Source organism: Anopheles arabiensis, chromosome 2 (genome assembly GCF_016920715.1).
Source record: "Anopheles arabiensis isolate DONGOLA chromosome 2, AaraD3, whole genome shotgun sequence".
NCBI classification, from domain to species: Eukaryota; Metazoa; Arthropoda; class Insecta; order Diptera; family Culicidae; genus Anopheles; species Anopheles arabiensis.
The window spans coordinates 14,575,516-14,591,745 of NC_053517.1; the positions used below are offsets into that span (position 1 = coordinate 14,575,516).

At 47.5% G+C, this 16,230-nt stretch overlaps 1 protein-coding gene across 1 annotated transcript; it reads right to left on the bottom strand.

The window, feature by feature from the left end:
• Window positions 1-121: 121 nt before the first annotated feature.
• On the bottom strand, window positions 122-14,279 carry LOC120908848. The gene is made up of 4 exons (XM_040320294.1): window positions 13,732-14,279; window positions 2,918-3,253; window positions 1,486-1,666; window positions 122-1,381 (listed from the first exon to the last, which is right to left on the bottom strand). The coding sequence occupies exons 1-4, from the start codon at window positions 13,749-13,751 to the stop codon at window positions 941-943; spliced, it is 978 nt and encodes a 325-aa protein (XP_040176228.1). The 5' UTR covers window positions 13,752-14,279; the 3' UTR covers window positions 122-940.
• Window positions 14,280-16,230: the final 1,951 nt, after the last annotated feature.

Here is a 16,230-nt window from a genome sequence, read left to right on the forward strand (position 1 = left end):
TTAAAGGAAAACGCCTTACAGTTATGCAGTCCGCATGGCAACTACAGCTTATCCGATATTCTACCGCCATTGAAATATTCTGTTCGGATGAGTGGTTTACGTACAGATCAACCCTTTCGTATAAGATTAAGATATGTTTATTTACAAGCACTTGCTTAATCAACCCATAAGCACCACAACGTTCTGCGCAGTTCGCACAATCCAGCACAGTTCGTTTGGAATGTTGTTTCGTTTTAAAAACAATCGTTAATTTAAACATTCAACACCTGGAAATACGATCAATTGTTTGCTGGTTGCTGGCTTGATTCAAGAGAATAGATCTAGTATAAAAATCGTACATTAACATACATATGCCGTGCGTTTTATGAATAACGCTCCCTACGCTGTGCACGTGCCGTTCGCAATATGCGAGACTCCAAGTGCAGCATAGCGGGAAGAATGTGATGCTGGTCTAAACAATAAATTAAGTACAAGTAAATAGTAAAGCAGTAGCAGCACCAAGTGCGTTAGAATTAATGCGATAAGCGAAAGTTCCTCCAAAGGAGACGACGTTACCCTGACTTCCACCATCGTGTAAGAAGAGACACGCACGGTGGATCGTTTTAAAACCTATAACTAGTTTTTTTAATCTTTTTTTTTTCATTTTGATTGCTTGCGATAGTGTAGGAGTATTGTGTAAGATACAAGTGTCTTCCTTTGAATATGGTTTAAAAACAAATATATCTTTGCAATTTCATACATAAATGTCGAAGAAATGTGACAGTCCTTTGGAAGCAATTGAAAGCATTAGCCACCCGCCACAGCAGCTTGGTGTTTGGTTGAGGTTCTCTCCGATCTACCCTACTGTTTCTTATCTTCCCTTCATGCTCTTCCTCATGCTTAGTTAGTATGAAGCTTAATACCTATTGCTAAGCTTAAATCGCTTATCCACGGCCCCATACTACACCCCCGCTGTCGCCTTCTCGTGGCTCACGATCTTCGTTTTGCTGCCCTTGTCGCCCAGAATGTAGAAACTCTGGGGCTTGCCATTGCTGCCCGTGCTGTACTTGCCGCTGGCGTGCTTCTTCGACTTGCCGCCGCCGGTTTGCCTCTTGGCCGGCGCGTAGTACGTCGGGAACTTGCGCTTGCCCAGCCGCCCCGACCCATCGGACCCGTCGCGCTCGTGTGAGCCCATCTTCAGCAGCGACTTTTCGCGCGGTGCCGCCTCCCACGGTTTGCTCCAGGTCGGAATTTCCTTAATGTCGATCAGCTCGTCGATGTCATCGTGGCGGCGCGAGTTCGGATGGCGGCTCTGCTTCGCGCCGAGCATCTTCTTCAGCACCGGAATGTTCCAGTGGTAGATGCGTGCCGGTTTGCCGTTCGATTTGAATCCAACCGGGACCTACAAAAAAAAAACACACACACACACAGTGACCGCAGACCGCAGGGTTAGCAAATGAGGACATAGTGCGGGAGAGAGCAGCAGCCGAGGCTCCCCAATCTTACCTGCTTGCCGACGTCCGAAATGCTGTTCAGCGGGGCGTTGTTCGTGTAGTAGTACGGATTCGGGGGCAGCTTGATGACATACATGTGCGAATCGTCCGGACGGCCGTAGTGGCGGGATTCCTCCGCCAGCCGCTTCTTGTGGTGGTTGGTCGCGGGACGTACCTTGCCCAGACCGAGCTTGCTGCAAAATCAGTACATGCAACGAAATGTCGAACCAGCGTTAGCAACGCGCAATTTCGAAATTGGAGAAACCTATTCACAATTGCTGTCATTCGCCCACGAGCCAGCGTCAGGAAGAAATGACGCACATTCTGTTGTCGGGGTACTCGGGGAATGAGGATTCTCGATCAATCGAAAAATCAATATTTAAAGACTCGTCCAAGACGCAGACGAGGCATAGCTCTACGATGCTGACGGCGGGTGTGCTGCAGAAGCGAAGATTGTTTCGCTATTTCGCTACCGAAACGACGTCTTGAAGCCATAGCTATACAATAAGCATGAGTGTGCATGAATGTGGAGATGTGATTTTGGGGTTTTGCTTGTGTTTATCTCTCGCTCTTTGCTCTCTGGCCGTGTGGCGTTGATCGATAATTTGCTACAGGGTAGGTTTTTGCGCATGAAAGATGAGCTCCAAAAAAAAGGCCAACACCAAACACGATTCGGCCGGAGTGTTTTGAGCAGTTTCCAATAGTGAAACAAATATGTGCCACCACGAAAACAGGTATATCTGTGCGTCTTTCTTTGCGTACAGCTGTGTGCAAAATAATTCCAGTGGCAGTTTCTTCGTTCACTGTTGGTATTGTTAGAGTTGACCCATAATTCCATTGAAGGAAATGCAAGTTTATGACATGAATTGATCGATTTTGGCTGCAAATATGCTGTACAAGATCTGTGCTACCTACACGTGCGAAATGCTTGTTCTCCTAATAAAACTATGATTGATTCACGTCCATCATTTTTGTTGATTTTTACGCCTATTACTAGTTTTGAGTGGCCTCCTTTCTTAATTATTGCACATTTACACTTGGACCATTCGAGAAGTAACACTTCCTTCTAGAATTCTAGACTAAATTGTCTTCTACTCAGACGATTTCAATAAAAAGCTGCCTGATTATTATCATAAGAGCCTTGCGTATGATGATTATCCAGGCTTTCAATATTAAACCATCTAACAGCTGCCACTGTTTTGCACACCACTGTAGATCTATCACCTTCCCAAATTTGCATTAAACATCGGATCTTCTCATCAAAGGCGTCATAATGATAGGTTTATGATGATCTCCAAAATCAGCTCGAATTGAACAGATCTCGCAGCGATCGCGATCGGCCATCGGCGTTTCACGCTATGCCTGCTTGTCTTGTTCGCCAACGATACGAGTTCTATTAATAGATCTCCCCTACCCCAAGCCGTTCGATCGCCCACTTTACTCACCCGAACAGCTCCGCATTGCTCAGATCCTTCTTGGAGGAAACGTCCAGCGATTTCGGCGCGAACCGATTAGCGTTCTTGTGCGGCCCATGATGGTGCGCTCCTGCGTCCAGCTCGTTCGACTGCGCTGCACTGCTGTCCATCGCGAGCGTCTTGATGTACGTGATCGGGGTGGCCTTTTTGCTGGCCTTGCCGAGCCGGACAGCTTTTCCGGTCACCAGGGACGCTCCGGGGCTCGCGTTCGTGTCGTGGTCGGTCGATATGGTTTTAGCGACGGTGGCCGGTGCCTTCTCCGCCAGTGCGCACCCAAGCACGAGGGAAGCGCCGAGCAGCAACAGTCTGCCGGGCGGGCACGAAAATGGGAAAAAAGAAAAGTTGAGTTGGAAAATAAATAGTTATTCGCGTATGAATAAATTTTGTCGGCTGTCGAACGACCCCACAGTCCCCACGTCCCCAAGCGGAAGGGGACTGAAACGGATGAGAAATGAATACTTTAGTGTCTTTAGGCCTTAAATGGTACTAAATAGTGCGGCTCGTAGGTAGGCAGGCGGGAGAAAATAAGGTCCGCCTGCAGCGGGCAGGTGTGGTTAATTCTGAGCACGGCAAAACGGGCTAGCGAAGGGGAGAGGCCTCGGTCGGGAGGGCGAAAGAAGCATCTCATCAGTGCGTGCCATTCGCCCCGGAGGACGGGAAATTTGCCATTTTACGCCACTCGCACGGAACACCGGCAATATGTCGTGAAGCATGGCGTCATGCGAGACGATGACGAACGCAAGACGATGTCCACCGACTGTCGGATAGGCTGGAGACGCTGGGCTGGGGCCTCGTGCAGTGCACACTGACACGGTCGCTGGTTCCCCCCATACACACACACACACCGGCCGGGCCGGTACCGTTAGTATCATTTGCCCGCTGCCCGACGATAAGGGGTTCGCTGTTTGCGCTCTTCTTTGTAGCGTGTGCGTTTTTGCTCTTTTTGCTGGCTTCTTGCCGTGCCCAGATCGTCATTAAATCAGCCGGAATGGATTGCCGCTTACGGTGCAAGAACCTGCGCCAACAGAACCGTATTGCGTTCTACGGCAAGATCGCGCACGCGCGTGTGTGTGTCTCTCTTTCTCGCTCTCTATAATACGCGACTGACCGTGTAGCGTATAATCCGTAGCTGTTATGTATTATTGATAAGCTGCTGTCGCACAGGACATTAGCACCTGGAGCATCGAGATCGTGCAAAGGAGAGTCGAAGCATCGCGATCGTGATCGTGCGTCGATAGTTGATCGGATCGGGGAGGATTTTAGGCCTCCCTCCTGTTTCCTTCGGTACACGATCGAGATGGGAATGTGAGAGGAGGAAAACAGTAAATCGAGGACGTCCCGAGATGGATGTGTGCATTCCAAACGGGGTTGACCATTTGCGGTCATAATACCGCCCATGAGTGTGTGTGTGTGTGGGAAGGCACCCTATTGCGGAAGAGGTCCCAGTTTTGGTTCCCGATTCGATTCGGGGTGGGAATCACGATCACTCTGTCCACATACTGTCCAGGTATGGTACCGGCTAGGGCGCGGTGTACATCGCGTATCCATATCTGTTCGATACCGAACTGGGAGTGAGAAAAGTTAGAAGCAAAAAATAAACCCCCGTGCACCCCGTCTGTGGACTCATTTCTATTGCGGATCTACTGCAATGCTGTTCGGATCGATCGGATCGATCTGTTCCAGAAAACCAAAGCCAAAGGGTCATAAAAAAAGCTGTTCCGACTAGAGCGGCGTTGTTCTAGCGGCAAACTTCACAATGGTCGCTCTCTACCGCCCTCTATCCTCTCCCTTCTCTTCCCCTTACTATTGCGCTACTAGAACACATCAACACCCCCCCAACCTGTCAGCGAACTCAACCGAAGCGCGGCGCTGGACCATTTTGTTTTTATCGTCCACCCAAACGTACCCTGCACACAACGCCGTGCGGATGGATTTTCGCGCTTTTCTGGCAATTATCGCGATACGGTCGGATTGCGCGAAATCACCCCGTAACGAGTTGGCGTTCTTGGAGCGGGCCAAATTCTTCAAGTGTTGGGCCATGGGACGGAGAACTGGGTGTATTGTTTGGACGCGTGCGAGGTGCTTTCGCGCCAGCCGCCCGAAGGGAAAGGGTTGCAGGGGGAATTGCTGTTTTCCTCTGTACGCTTTTCTACCCACTGTAAGCTAGAAAACAGCTTCAGTCATCGTTTGCTTCTATTTTGGAATGTTTTTTTTTTTTTGTTGTTTCTGCTTTTTTGTTTATTGCGCTTTCCGCATTGTGCGGTCTTGTGTGTGGTGCTTTTGTTGTCTTGGGGTCGTCTTCATTTCTTGTGGTTGCGGTCTGCTCGGAATAATAGAACGCTCGGAAGTGCCTCCGTTCTATTGACCTTTGCTGTTGGTCCGGTACTTGTCTGGCAAGCCATGTCTCCCTGCCCGGTAAACCTGTTCATCATTCTTGCTAGCGCTGCTTGGGTGGTTCCAGCGGCATGCCCGGTCAGGCCGATGCTACTACAGTTAGAACAACCTACGGGAAGCATGAACTCATGCTGTAAATGGTGACCAGTGGGTGAAGTGAAGTTTGCTTGATAATTGCCTCACGAAAGCTCCGCAACAAAAACCTGACCCGTCATCGTCACCGAACCCAATTTTCGGTTCGCCGAGCGTTTGGTGAGGAATCAATTTGAACGACGACACAGCTACGCTGACGGGGCTGGAATTTGTGCGGCGCAATTGCCGTGCCGTGTCCTGAAGTTTTATTTTTGTGCGTTTTATGGTGCAATTACAGCGATGATGTCATGCGATAAAAATTTATCATTGTTAAGTTGCTCTGCTTCGGCTGATGAGTAATATGGTGAGCGGGGATAAGGTTTTTTCGTTCGGGTTTGGCGCAAATCAAAAGTTCTTCCCATTTGCGCACTGGAAGTACGGATGATGGAATTTTACCGATTCGTTGCAATGATTGTTTCAGTTATTCAGAATGATCGGAATTTGTCGACTAACATTGGAATAGCCACCAACAAAAAAAACCCTATGAGTAATGCTTTTGAATAAATTTGTAACGATAACGCTCAACGGGCACTGCTTGAGGAGTTTTCCAATTCAAACTTCAAAGATCGCTTTAAATTAGAGTAGATAGTATGATTTTGTTCACGAAATAGAATGAATGTTGTTTAGTAGATATTAGGGCATGAGCACAAGATCATATCCAGTTTACAGTTTATTCAGGCAACTAGCTGAAAAGATTTGTGTTCGGATAGCCACAAATGGCTTCTAATTGCATGCTTTTGCAAAACCATTAGTTACGGATCCACCAGTCCGCTAAAGTTTAACGACCTTAGTTGGAAGAGATGGCTAGCTAAGATGGCGAAATATTACTTGTAATGTTTTACATCATGATCATGCAATAAATAAACTTTTCTTTTGAGTAAGAGTCTAATTTAATATAAACTACAAGATTGGATGTAAAAAAGCTGAAGAAAACATAATTCTAATACTTCCAAGCCTAGCAGCGCAAATAAGAAACACATTTACAGAAGTATGGCGTAATTCTGGAGCAAAAACGATATGTCCAAACTGAATTATATCAACTTAATCAAGATATACTTGATGGAAAAATGAAACTAGATTCCGATAAAGCTTGCTAAAGATTAACCGAAATCGTTTGTGTGCCTGCACACATTGGTTCACTAAAATCAACAGATTAATCGCCGAACCGATGTAAACACGACCTTTAATACTGCAAGAAAAATCGGCAATCTCATTCGCCAATTAATTATGCATGAAAGACTACTTCAAACACACCACCGGTGGCCCGTTGGCTAATATTCACCCAACCCACCCTGTTGCGGTCGGGGAGCGCCCGGTGCGAAATTTACATCTGTCAACATTGTTTGAATAATTGTCTCACGGCCCCGAAAACTAACATTTCTATCTAGCTGCCCAACCTAATTCGACACCACCACGATCGACCCTTGAGGGGAGGTACGATGGTGAACTAAGGAGACGATAGAAATTTCACCACAGTTCTTCCAATATCAACTCCGACGGCCCGTTCTGGTGTCGCGTTCACATTAATTGGGGACACCAGAAAAAAAAAATAAGAAAGGCCAAAAAAGTACATCGACACTGGGACACATCGGTTTGGCTTTCGTTTGTTTGCCGTTTTGGCCACTACTTTTCTCCCCAAACCAATGCTAAGCTAATCTAAGCTCATTCATTAGGCCAATTAGGTAGACGCTCGGGGGTCCACTCCCCGTACCCTTTCGGGGCGTTGGAGCGGGGGCTGCGAGAAGCTAGTTTGGATTTTTTTTCTTTTCGGGGCTCTAATTTCCTTTGCGGCGGAGGAGAACGCGATCGATAGAGAAAGCTAAGCCGATAGGAAGCAAGGGAGGAAGGTTTTTTTTCCGGAATTGGGCTTTTCAAGCTTGACCAGAAAGTGGAAATCTTTTCCGTTAAATAAATCATTTTTTTCCACTCACTTTTTTGCGGTTTTGCAAAACAATGCAAACATCAAAAAACGGCTCGATGCTGGAGAAAGAAGAAAAAAAACCATCACTCCACTTTTACTGTGGCTTATGTTTAGCCGTGCCGCGATGATTTTCGTACGCATTTTATTCGCTATTTTGCCGGTGGAAGCAAACGAAACAAAAAAACAAACAAACAGACACACACGAGCGGAAGGTAATAGTAATTGGAGGAGGAAAAATCAATCAAACCAATCCCATCCCTCAATCGGCACAGATTTCCACCGGTTAAAAGACAAATAAATAATGGGAAAACGGCGAACAATAGCTTTCCAGCGCTAAATGGGTAACAAGCGGCCCAAACCCTCCACTTATTTCGATTGGTCAATCGATCCCGAAGCTTTAGTGACTTTCTCATTAGCGTTAGCGGCGAGAGTGAGTTGTTTTATTATTATTAAGTTCACAATTAACCAACTGTTACATTCCTGTCTGAGAATGCGGTCAGACGCAGTATGAAAGGGCGTCGCAGCTTCCCAGTGGCGGTGGTTGTCGGTTTTATGACAGATTTTCGATAGCTACGAAAGGGCAGCGAGTGCTACCGAAATTCTTTCTCGTATGGCTCCGTGCGTAATAGAGAGCAAACACACTGAGGCACGCCCCGGCCACTCATCTCAAGACGGCCATTAAATCAAACAACGTCCCGCCGAAACGGGACGGAACATCAATTCGTCGGTTCTTCCTTCGATTTTCACTTAACGATCCAACGATCGGCATGATCGTAAAAATATTCCATCTCTCGGAGGATGCACTTGGCCGTGCATCCTAACCGAGCCCATCACACACTTTAATGACTCATTTTACTCTTCCGAACCAATAAATTAAATGAAAAAAACGACCACGATGGCGAACAAATAAAGCGATCGTCGGGAAAACGGGTCAATGGGGTTTTGATGGGAGATGTTGAAGCTCTCGCCGTAGCCCCCCAATAAGTATGCTTTTAATGAATCTTGGTGATCGTAAAAAAATGGGTCCCCTTCCCCCCGAATACCCCCACCGGGTAGTGTGGATAAAATCGTCCGTCACGGCGGGGAAACCGTCGTGTCCCGGTTCGTTCTCCTTCGCCGGCCGGCTCGAGATCTTTCGTTCTTATCTTTTACCACGGCACCGGCACACCTGTATGTCGCCGCCTGCCGTTACGAAAACGCACCCCCAAATCTAAACCGTTAGCGACGTTCTCAAGTGTATGAGTGTGTGAGTGTGTGTGTGTGGGTATCTATGCATGATATCTCGTGTAAAATCTCGCTGGCCGGCAAGCAAAAAAAAGCCAGGCAGAACCTTCCCGTTTTGCGCAGCCACTTACTTCTTCGTCAGTAAAACGGGAGATAATGGCAAAATAACGTAAAAGCAGAAGAAAATAATACAAAAAAAACCCCAAGGAAAGATTCACGATTTTAACCCGCAAAATAGATCCATTCAGGTGGGGGGAGAGAAGGAGTGGTAAAGCTATTAGGGTTGGCACAGGGAGCAGAATGGCAGGCAGGAAAGGGCTGGATGGGGAAGCTAGTTGCAATTAGGCGATGAAATTAGGATGAGCATACAAGCGAGCCGCGTCACAGCAGGTGCGTTAATGGGACTTTTTGCTGATCGTCATCGTCACCAGCTGGTTCTTTACCGGGCTGGCTCCCTTTTTGGGGTGGTTGGGCTGGGGCCTGCACCCATCTACAAGCTGACGCCTACATGCGGCTCAATAAACGCGCAATTACCTTTGCGAGCTTTCTAATGAGGTCGCCGATCAGTGTGGTGCGGTTTGAGCGCGCGAAAGACTTCAACGAGCGAGCAGAACAGGAACGGAACGGATAATATTGTCGACACTGAAGATGATTCTTCTATTTTTATGAAATGACTTCCATTATATGAAATATTGATATAAACTTAATGTAAATTTTTGTGTTCGTTCTTTAAATTTTACGATCATATATTGTATAATCGTATACAATAAACCAAGCGGTGGCTGGACATGACAGAGCCGTGTGAATAACTATGCTTAGGAAAATAGCTAATGAGCGCCATTAAACCTCAAATTAGACATCATTCGAGCATCATTAGCGCTAATAGTCACATCGTAAATCGGTACATCCGGAATTGCTTGTTAAATAGGACATTTTGATCGATCTTACGTATGTTTATTGATTTATTTTCTTACAGGTTGCATTTTACGACATTTTGCTGCTTATTGTACGATGAGATCGCCCATAACATAATGAGCATCAATTTGAAAAGCAAAGAATTAATCATTTTCTCCATTTTTTTAAAGAAATGTCACTCTGAATGTTTGTTTCAAATTATGCAACTTTTTGTAGCTAAATGATTTAAATAATAAGGCACAAATCATACGTCTGAAGTCTGATACGCAGATTGGGTCTGTTTTGTTTATCGTGCAAAAGAATCAACCGGAATGCAATTAATTTCCCAATCCCGTTTTCGTTGTCAGCCAGCTGCCTGATTCGGACGATAAATATTCATCACACACAGCCCAACGTTCTGGTTTTTCAATTTGTTCCATCGCGCATCACGCGTCCACCGCCTTGCGGACCACAAACACACGGATGGCGAAATTGCCCGATCCTTTATGCAGGTGAAGAACCCACCCAACAACGGCAACATTAAAACGAAAGCACACACACACAAAAAAACTATGTTGCGATCATGCTGTGCGCGTTCTTTCACGTTTCCCCACGGTGGATCGTACCTTCCTTGAACGAAAACGTAAAAAAAAACCACCCAACTCCTGACCCACCCTGAGTGTGCCAATGATTAATGCTTTTGCGGGTGAAATTTTCGGTGTCAAAAATAATGATTCTCGATTTTTGTTGTTTTGCTCCTATCTCACTCCCAGCTCCCGCGGGGTGTGATGGCCCTGTGAAAGCACAGCACAATTCACAGCGCCCAAATTCAGCGCCCCGCGACTACGCAAAAGCAACAAGAAAGAAAAAAAAAATAAACCAACAACCAGGCGTCTAATTTGCACTGTCTGATACGGCGGGACACACACACACACACATACATACAGAGAGCAAACAGCTTTGCACAGTTTGTTTTACTCCAATTTATTCCTCCAAATGGGGCGGGTTTGGGTGGTTTAATGTTGTGTTGTTTTTTTCATTCGCTGATCGTGGCTGATCGTGATCCCGTGGCTTAAATTGCAATTGCGGCCCATTTCCTCAGGGGTCACAAGCGGTGCGTGTGCAAATGTGCACAAATTGGGGACGCTTTGGGATGCAGTTCCCTGCCCCTGCCGATGAGGGTTTGAAAAATCACGAGTTTTGATCGAGCCCGGTTAGACGCAGAAAATAATTGGCAAATCGGGTAGTACCCCTTTACCCCCGGGAGGGATAGAAGAGCCGAGTCGAGTTTTTGCTCCCGTTTTCCCCTTGGGATAAAAGCACCCCCCGCTGCGATGGGAGGCCGGAGCAAGCGAGCGGCCGGAATGGGGTTCGCTTATCGGGATCGGGAGCCACCGAAGCGGGAGATACCCCATCATCATCATCATCATCAGCAGCAGCAGCAGCAACATCAGCCTCATCTTCAGCACGGTCCGAGGGGGTTGTTTTCGTGTTTCTAAAACTCTCGAAAACGATTTTCTATTTAATTCTAGCGTCCCGAAACCGGTGGACAGCGATCGTGACGCTGGTCGCTTCATCGCCCAGCCCTCGATCGGAACTTCCGATTGTGTCCCGCACCATCCATCCCGTTAGCTCTGTGCATGGGGTTAGCTCGTTAAAAGGGTGGTGGTGGTGGTGAGTGTTTAAAGGCCACCAAATGAAGTGACGAGACGGATTAATCATAGCAACTAATGCGCGGGAACTAGCAAACGAGGGAGATTTAAAACGAAGGCAGCAGAATGTAGGCTGACTGATGAGAAAGGAAGCGATTGCGATCGTACCAAACAGATCGTCAATTTTCTGCTCTTTTTTGTCGTTTTTGCTTCATTCTAAATAAACAAACAAGGAAGGAGCGACGGCTCCAGCAGTGAATGTAACCGTAATTTAAAAACAAAATAGAAGAAAGGAAGGAAGTATCTATTTACAAAATAAAACGTTTAGTAAAACAATTGGAATTACAAATGCGTGCCACAGTACTCGCTGAAAATGTCCGCACAGAGGAGATAATTGATAAAGTTGGAGATAGAGAGAGAGAGGGGGAAAAAGAAGCAAACTGTTCGTTACACTTGGTGGGTTTAAAATGAAAAACTATTTGAGGGAAGCAAAAAAATTATAAATTTCGCTTTTCTCTGTACAACACAATCACTCTGTTGTGCAAACATTATAAAAGAGGGTGGTTGTGTATGTGAGTTTGTTATAATAAAAATGAATAATAGAAACGAGTAACATTCGCCTGGGGACGGGTTGCGTCTTGTGCAATGCAGGAGAAAGACTTATAAATGTTTAAAACTCCTCTCAACGCTGCAGACAGCACAACGCCCAAAATATACGAGTCTCTATCCAAACACCCATCAACAGCTCCGGACTCCGGGGGAAGGTGGGCGCTGGGCGATGCGTCACACACCAACACCAACAGCACGGAATGCGTCCTCCACGGCACACAAACAAACGAAACGAGCGCATTATTCTAGCCGCGATTTCTCACCCGTCCGCGAGCGGGCTAAGATGTGCTTCCGCATCTTTCGTTAGAGCACGCCATCATCGCCATCACACTGGCGCATCTTCACAATGACCCTCGTACGTTTGGCGCACGCGGCGTGTGAACCTGCAACCTTCAAACCCGACCGCTTTCCCACCCTGGAGCCGCCCGCCCGCGGTGCCGTTTTTATTCTTTACCACAACTGCTAGTGCTGCTATTTCCGCACACTTCCGGAGGCACAGTCGGTGCGGGGGCCGGCCCAGGCCGCTCGCTTATCTAATTGACGAGCAGCGCAAGCAAAACCATTATCAAAACGCCATCAAACGCACGCACCCCGCGGGGCAAGAAAGCCCGGGCAAGCCAGCCGATGGGAAGTTCTTGGCTCATGTGACTCACGGGGCAGTGCAGCTCAAAATTCACTTGTCGACCCCACGGGGTTGGCTCATCTTCACATTCTTCTGCCCAAGCATGCCTTACCCATCCCAGTTGCTCCTTCCCTCCCCCCCAACTACCCCTCGCACTTATCAGTTTCCTCTCGTTGGAGGAACCGGGTTTTAACTTGTCAACCTGTCCTCCCTTGGCTTGGACAAAACCTGATACCCGTCCGTAGCTGCACCGGTCATAACCATTAAGCCGCCGTCCACCGCACACTTCTAAACGGTACCGTTGGGTATGGTGCCTCCCTTCCTCCCGGTCGCTCCGCCATCCCTCGGTCCCCTTAGGAATGCAAAAGAAAATGGCAAATACGCAACGAGAGGGTGCCTTTGCGCATACCATTCTGCATATACCGTCTATTCTTGCGTGTGTTTGCATGCATGTGTGTGTGGCGTTTTTACCCTTTCTTTGCAATCTGTTTTTTTGCTTTTTTGCTTTTCTCGGAATAACCCACCCGAAGGGAAGAACCGATGCATGCGTCCTCAAGGCTCGAGATGCAAGCATCCAAAACTGCCCTCGAGAAAAAGGGGGCAAGCGAAGGGGGGGCGAGGAAAGATCTAATGCCCTCGCGGCACCGGACCGATTCGTTCCGCCGACTGACCGTTGGGACCGCAAAATTTATGGATTTCGTTTGTTGCATTTCGTTGGTGCAGCACCATGCATGTGGGGGGGGGCAGGCGCACTCCGGGGCGTTGCGTTTTGGAATATTAAATTCTGGAAATGTGCAATCGCCAATTCTTCTTCTGCCAGTGGCCTGTTCCGGTGCGGCGCCCCGTCCACTACCACCGGTTTGCGCAAAAGCCTGCTTTTCGAGTTTTGTGTTTTTCTGTTTCGTGTGTGTGTTTGGTGTTGTGCCGAGGGCGCCATTGCACACTGGAGATGATTCGCTGCACTGCAGCACAGTGAGAAAGCATAAGAACCTGGGTCCACTGGAACTCGTGGACCAATGAATCATCTGCTTTTGTGTGTGCATGTGTACGTGTGTGTGTGGAGCGCCACGCCGGACGGATGGTAGAAGGATGGGATGGCTTACTTGCTTTTTTGCGCAGCATCACCATCATCTCCGGCCGGACGGACGGAGGGAACCAAATTTCCTCGGAATTTTCGACCACCGCGAAGCAGAACGCGTTCGGGTCGAGCAGGCACGCACCTCGGAAGCTGCCTTCTTCTTCCAGTGGCTTCCCACAATAGACAGTTGCCCCCTTTGCCAGCCTCTTTCCGTGCAAGCTGTTCCTGGATTTGGACGGTTATTAAACGGGTACTTACGAAAATCGATTGCCAAACATCGTGTCGTGCCGAAGATGGGTAACTGCTCCCAGTAGCTGCCACGCTGCTCTGCTTGAACGTTACTGTCACTAAGCACAGGAAAAGCACACGCAAAACTCTCAGCTCGCCTATCGAAGCAAGCGGTGGAAAACACTTGCACTTCAAACCGTTTGCAAACCACTTGCCAACACTTTGTTTTCTCACTTTAATTAAACAGCAATTCTAAAAAAAAGCCTACCAAAAAAGCTACCCAGACACCTTTCTTTGCACACTCTCTTTTGCTGTCGCTCACGTGCGGAAAAATTGAATGGAAAATCGCGCTCTGCACAGCAATCGTGCAATCCGTTCGCGTTGACGGAACCGGACAGAATGAAGTGATCGCACTGGTTGGTCTGCGCAGGAAAAGCTTCGCTGGTAACGCACACCGGCCGGGTCGGTGGTGGTGGTGGCGATGGTGATGCGCAGATAGCAGGCGTAACGTTCGGCGCGCGTAGAAACGTTTCGGCGTGCACGGATCAAGTTTCGCTCGACGACTGACGACTGAGAGAGCGCGGTGAGTGAGCGTGAGTGGCCGTGGTCAGCTTCGGGTGGCGACCACCGTGATGCTGCGCGGAGGGTTTTCGATGCAAGGGGGATGTGAGGGGTTATTATAGGGGTGCGTTTGAGGGTGAAAGGGTGATGTGGAGTCCCGAACGAGTGGCGAGTGATCGGCAAAGCGAGCGAAAGTCATCGGGAAGGTAAGTTCCCGCAGAATGCACAATGGGATTGGCGTTTTCAAAATGAATTTCAACATAAGGGGAATGTTGTCGAGATTTCAAGGAATTGGCTGTTCTGGTTGAGGTTCAATATTACTAAATCTTTGATTGTACCTCAGTTTTAGTCTTATCCTGTTTAAAATTGGTAATGTTGTACTTCAAATAATAATCTGTTCAAAGTTGGATCCGCTTGAGCATTCGATTCATCGTTTTCAACACTACAATGCAGAAGCTTAAGGCTGTAGGGTTTAAAATTTATTGAATCGTTTCATCGTTAGGGCGGTCTTGTGATACAGTCGTCAACTCGCACGACTTAACAGCATGTCCGTCATTGGTTCAAGCTCCAAATGGACCGTGCCTCCATACGTAGGACTGACTATCCTGCTTTATGGGAAATCAATAAGTCACTGAAAACCAAGCTCACTAGTGGTACAGGCAGAGTCTTTGATACGGATAATGGTTGTTGTGCTAAAGAAGAAGAAGTATCGGATCATCATCATAATCAATAAGACTCAATTGAATTTAAATATGCGTGGAATTGAAGGTATTTTAAAGTTATGTATTTTATCTCGCCAAACTTTGTAACTTCTATATTTAAATATTTTTCTGGGGGAGATAATCGTAACCTTCTACTGAGTTCGCAAGTCGTTGAATTTCAAGAGCTTTGATCAGGGGCGGATTAAGCACTACGAAAACTAAGCGGCCGCGTGGGGCCCCGAAAAAGGAACCCACCACTCGCTCATAAGTAAATTTGCTTCTCAATCCTTCTCTAGTTTAAAATTACTCGTACAACTTCTCGCTTAACACGCCAGAAAGGCCTACATTCGTGTGACAGCTTAGGTCCTCCAATCGTGTTAAGCCGCCACTGGATTTGATACAACAGTCTCATGCTTTCCTACTTCCTAGAGGATACAATAGAAATTATCTGTTTCGCTCTAGTCTCGATCCAATTCGCCATTCTAGAAGAACGGTCAGATCATATCGCTTTTCTAACCCTTATACAGTATTGGAACATAGAGTTGTAACGGATAGCTAAGGCAACTTCCTGCACAGTTGATGCCTTAGCAAAATGATGATCATAACATCTTCAAATGCCCCAGGTTTAAACTAGTTAGTTTTCGTATATATTGGGATATTACTTAACACAACGCTTTGATCTTTTTCCACAGCTGTACCCAAGAATAATACTAAAATTGAAACATCATATTACCTTCCACTGAGCAGCATCTTTCCCATAGTGAGGAGCGTAAGCCACTCAGCTCCAAAGCCCCCTCCATCGGCGAACGGACATGGCAGGCATGCAACTCGTTCCCAGGGCCAAGGCTGACTCTTGCAGGTGGCTCTCCGCCCGTCCATCGGGGAATGAAATGTGAGAGCCCAACCGAACGAGCCTGGGCGCATGTGATGGGCGCGTACATCATCACCATCATCATCACCATCATCATCGCTGTCGGTCGTTTATGACCGTGGCGCAGGTGAGTACCAGCCATCATCTTCCTCTGCGTAAAAAAAAGACGCGCGCGCTCGCGATCTTCACATGTACATACATATATATTTCTAGCGCGCTTTGCACTGTTCTCATCGCCCTGCTGCTCCGCTCCGTCCATTCGTCGACAGTCGGCCAATTTTATGTTTCGCTTTTCTTTCTCTCTGATTCCGCTGCTCTCCGCTTCTCCGGTTCGGTCGTTCTGTTTGCACCCACTGTGGATGAGGGGGGGAGGGGGGGTGGGCATGCAAGGGTGGC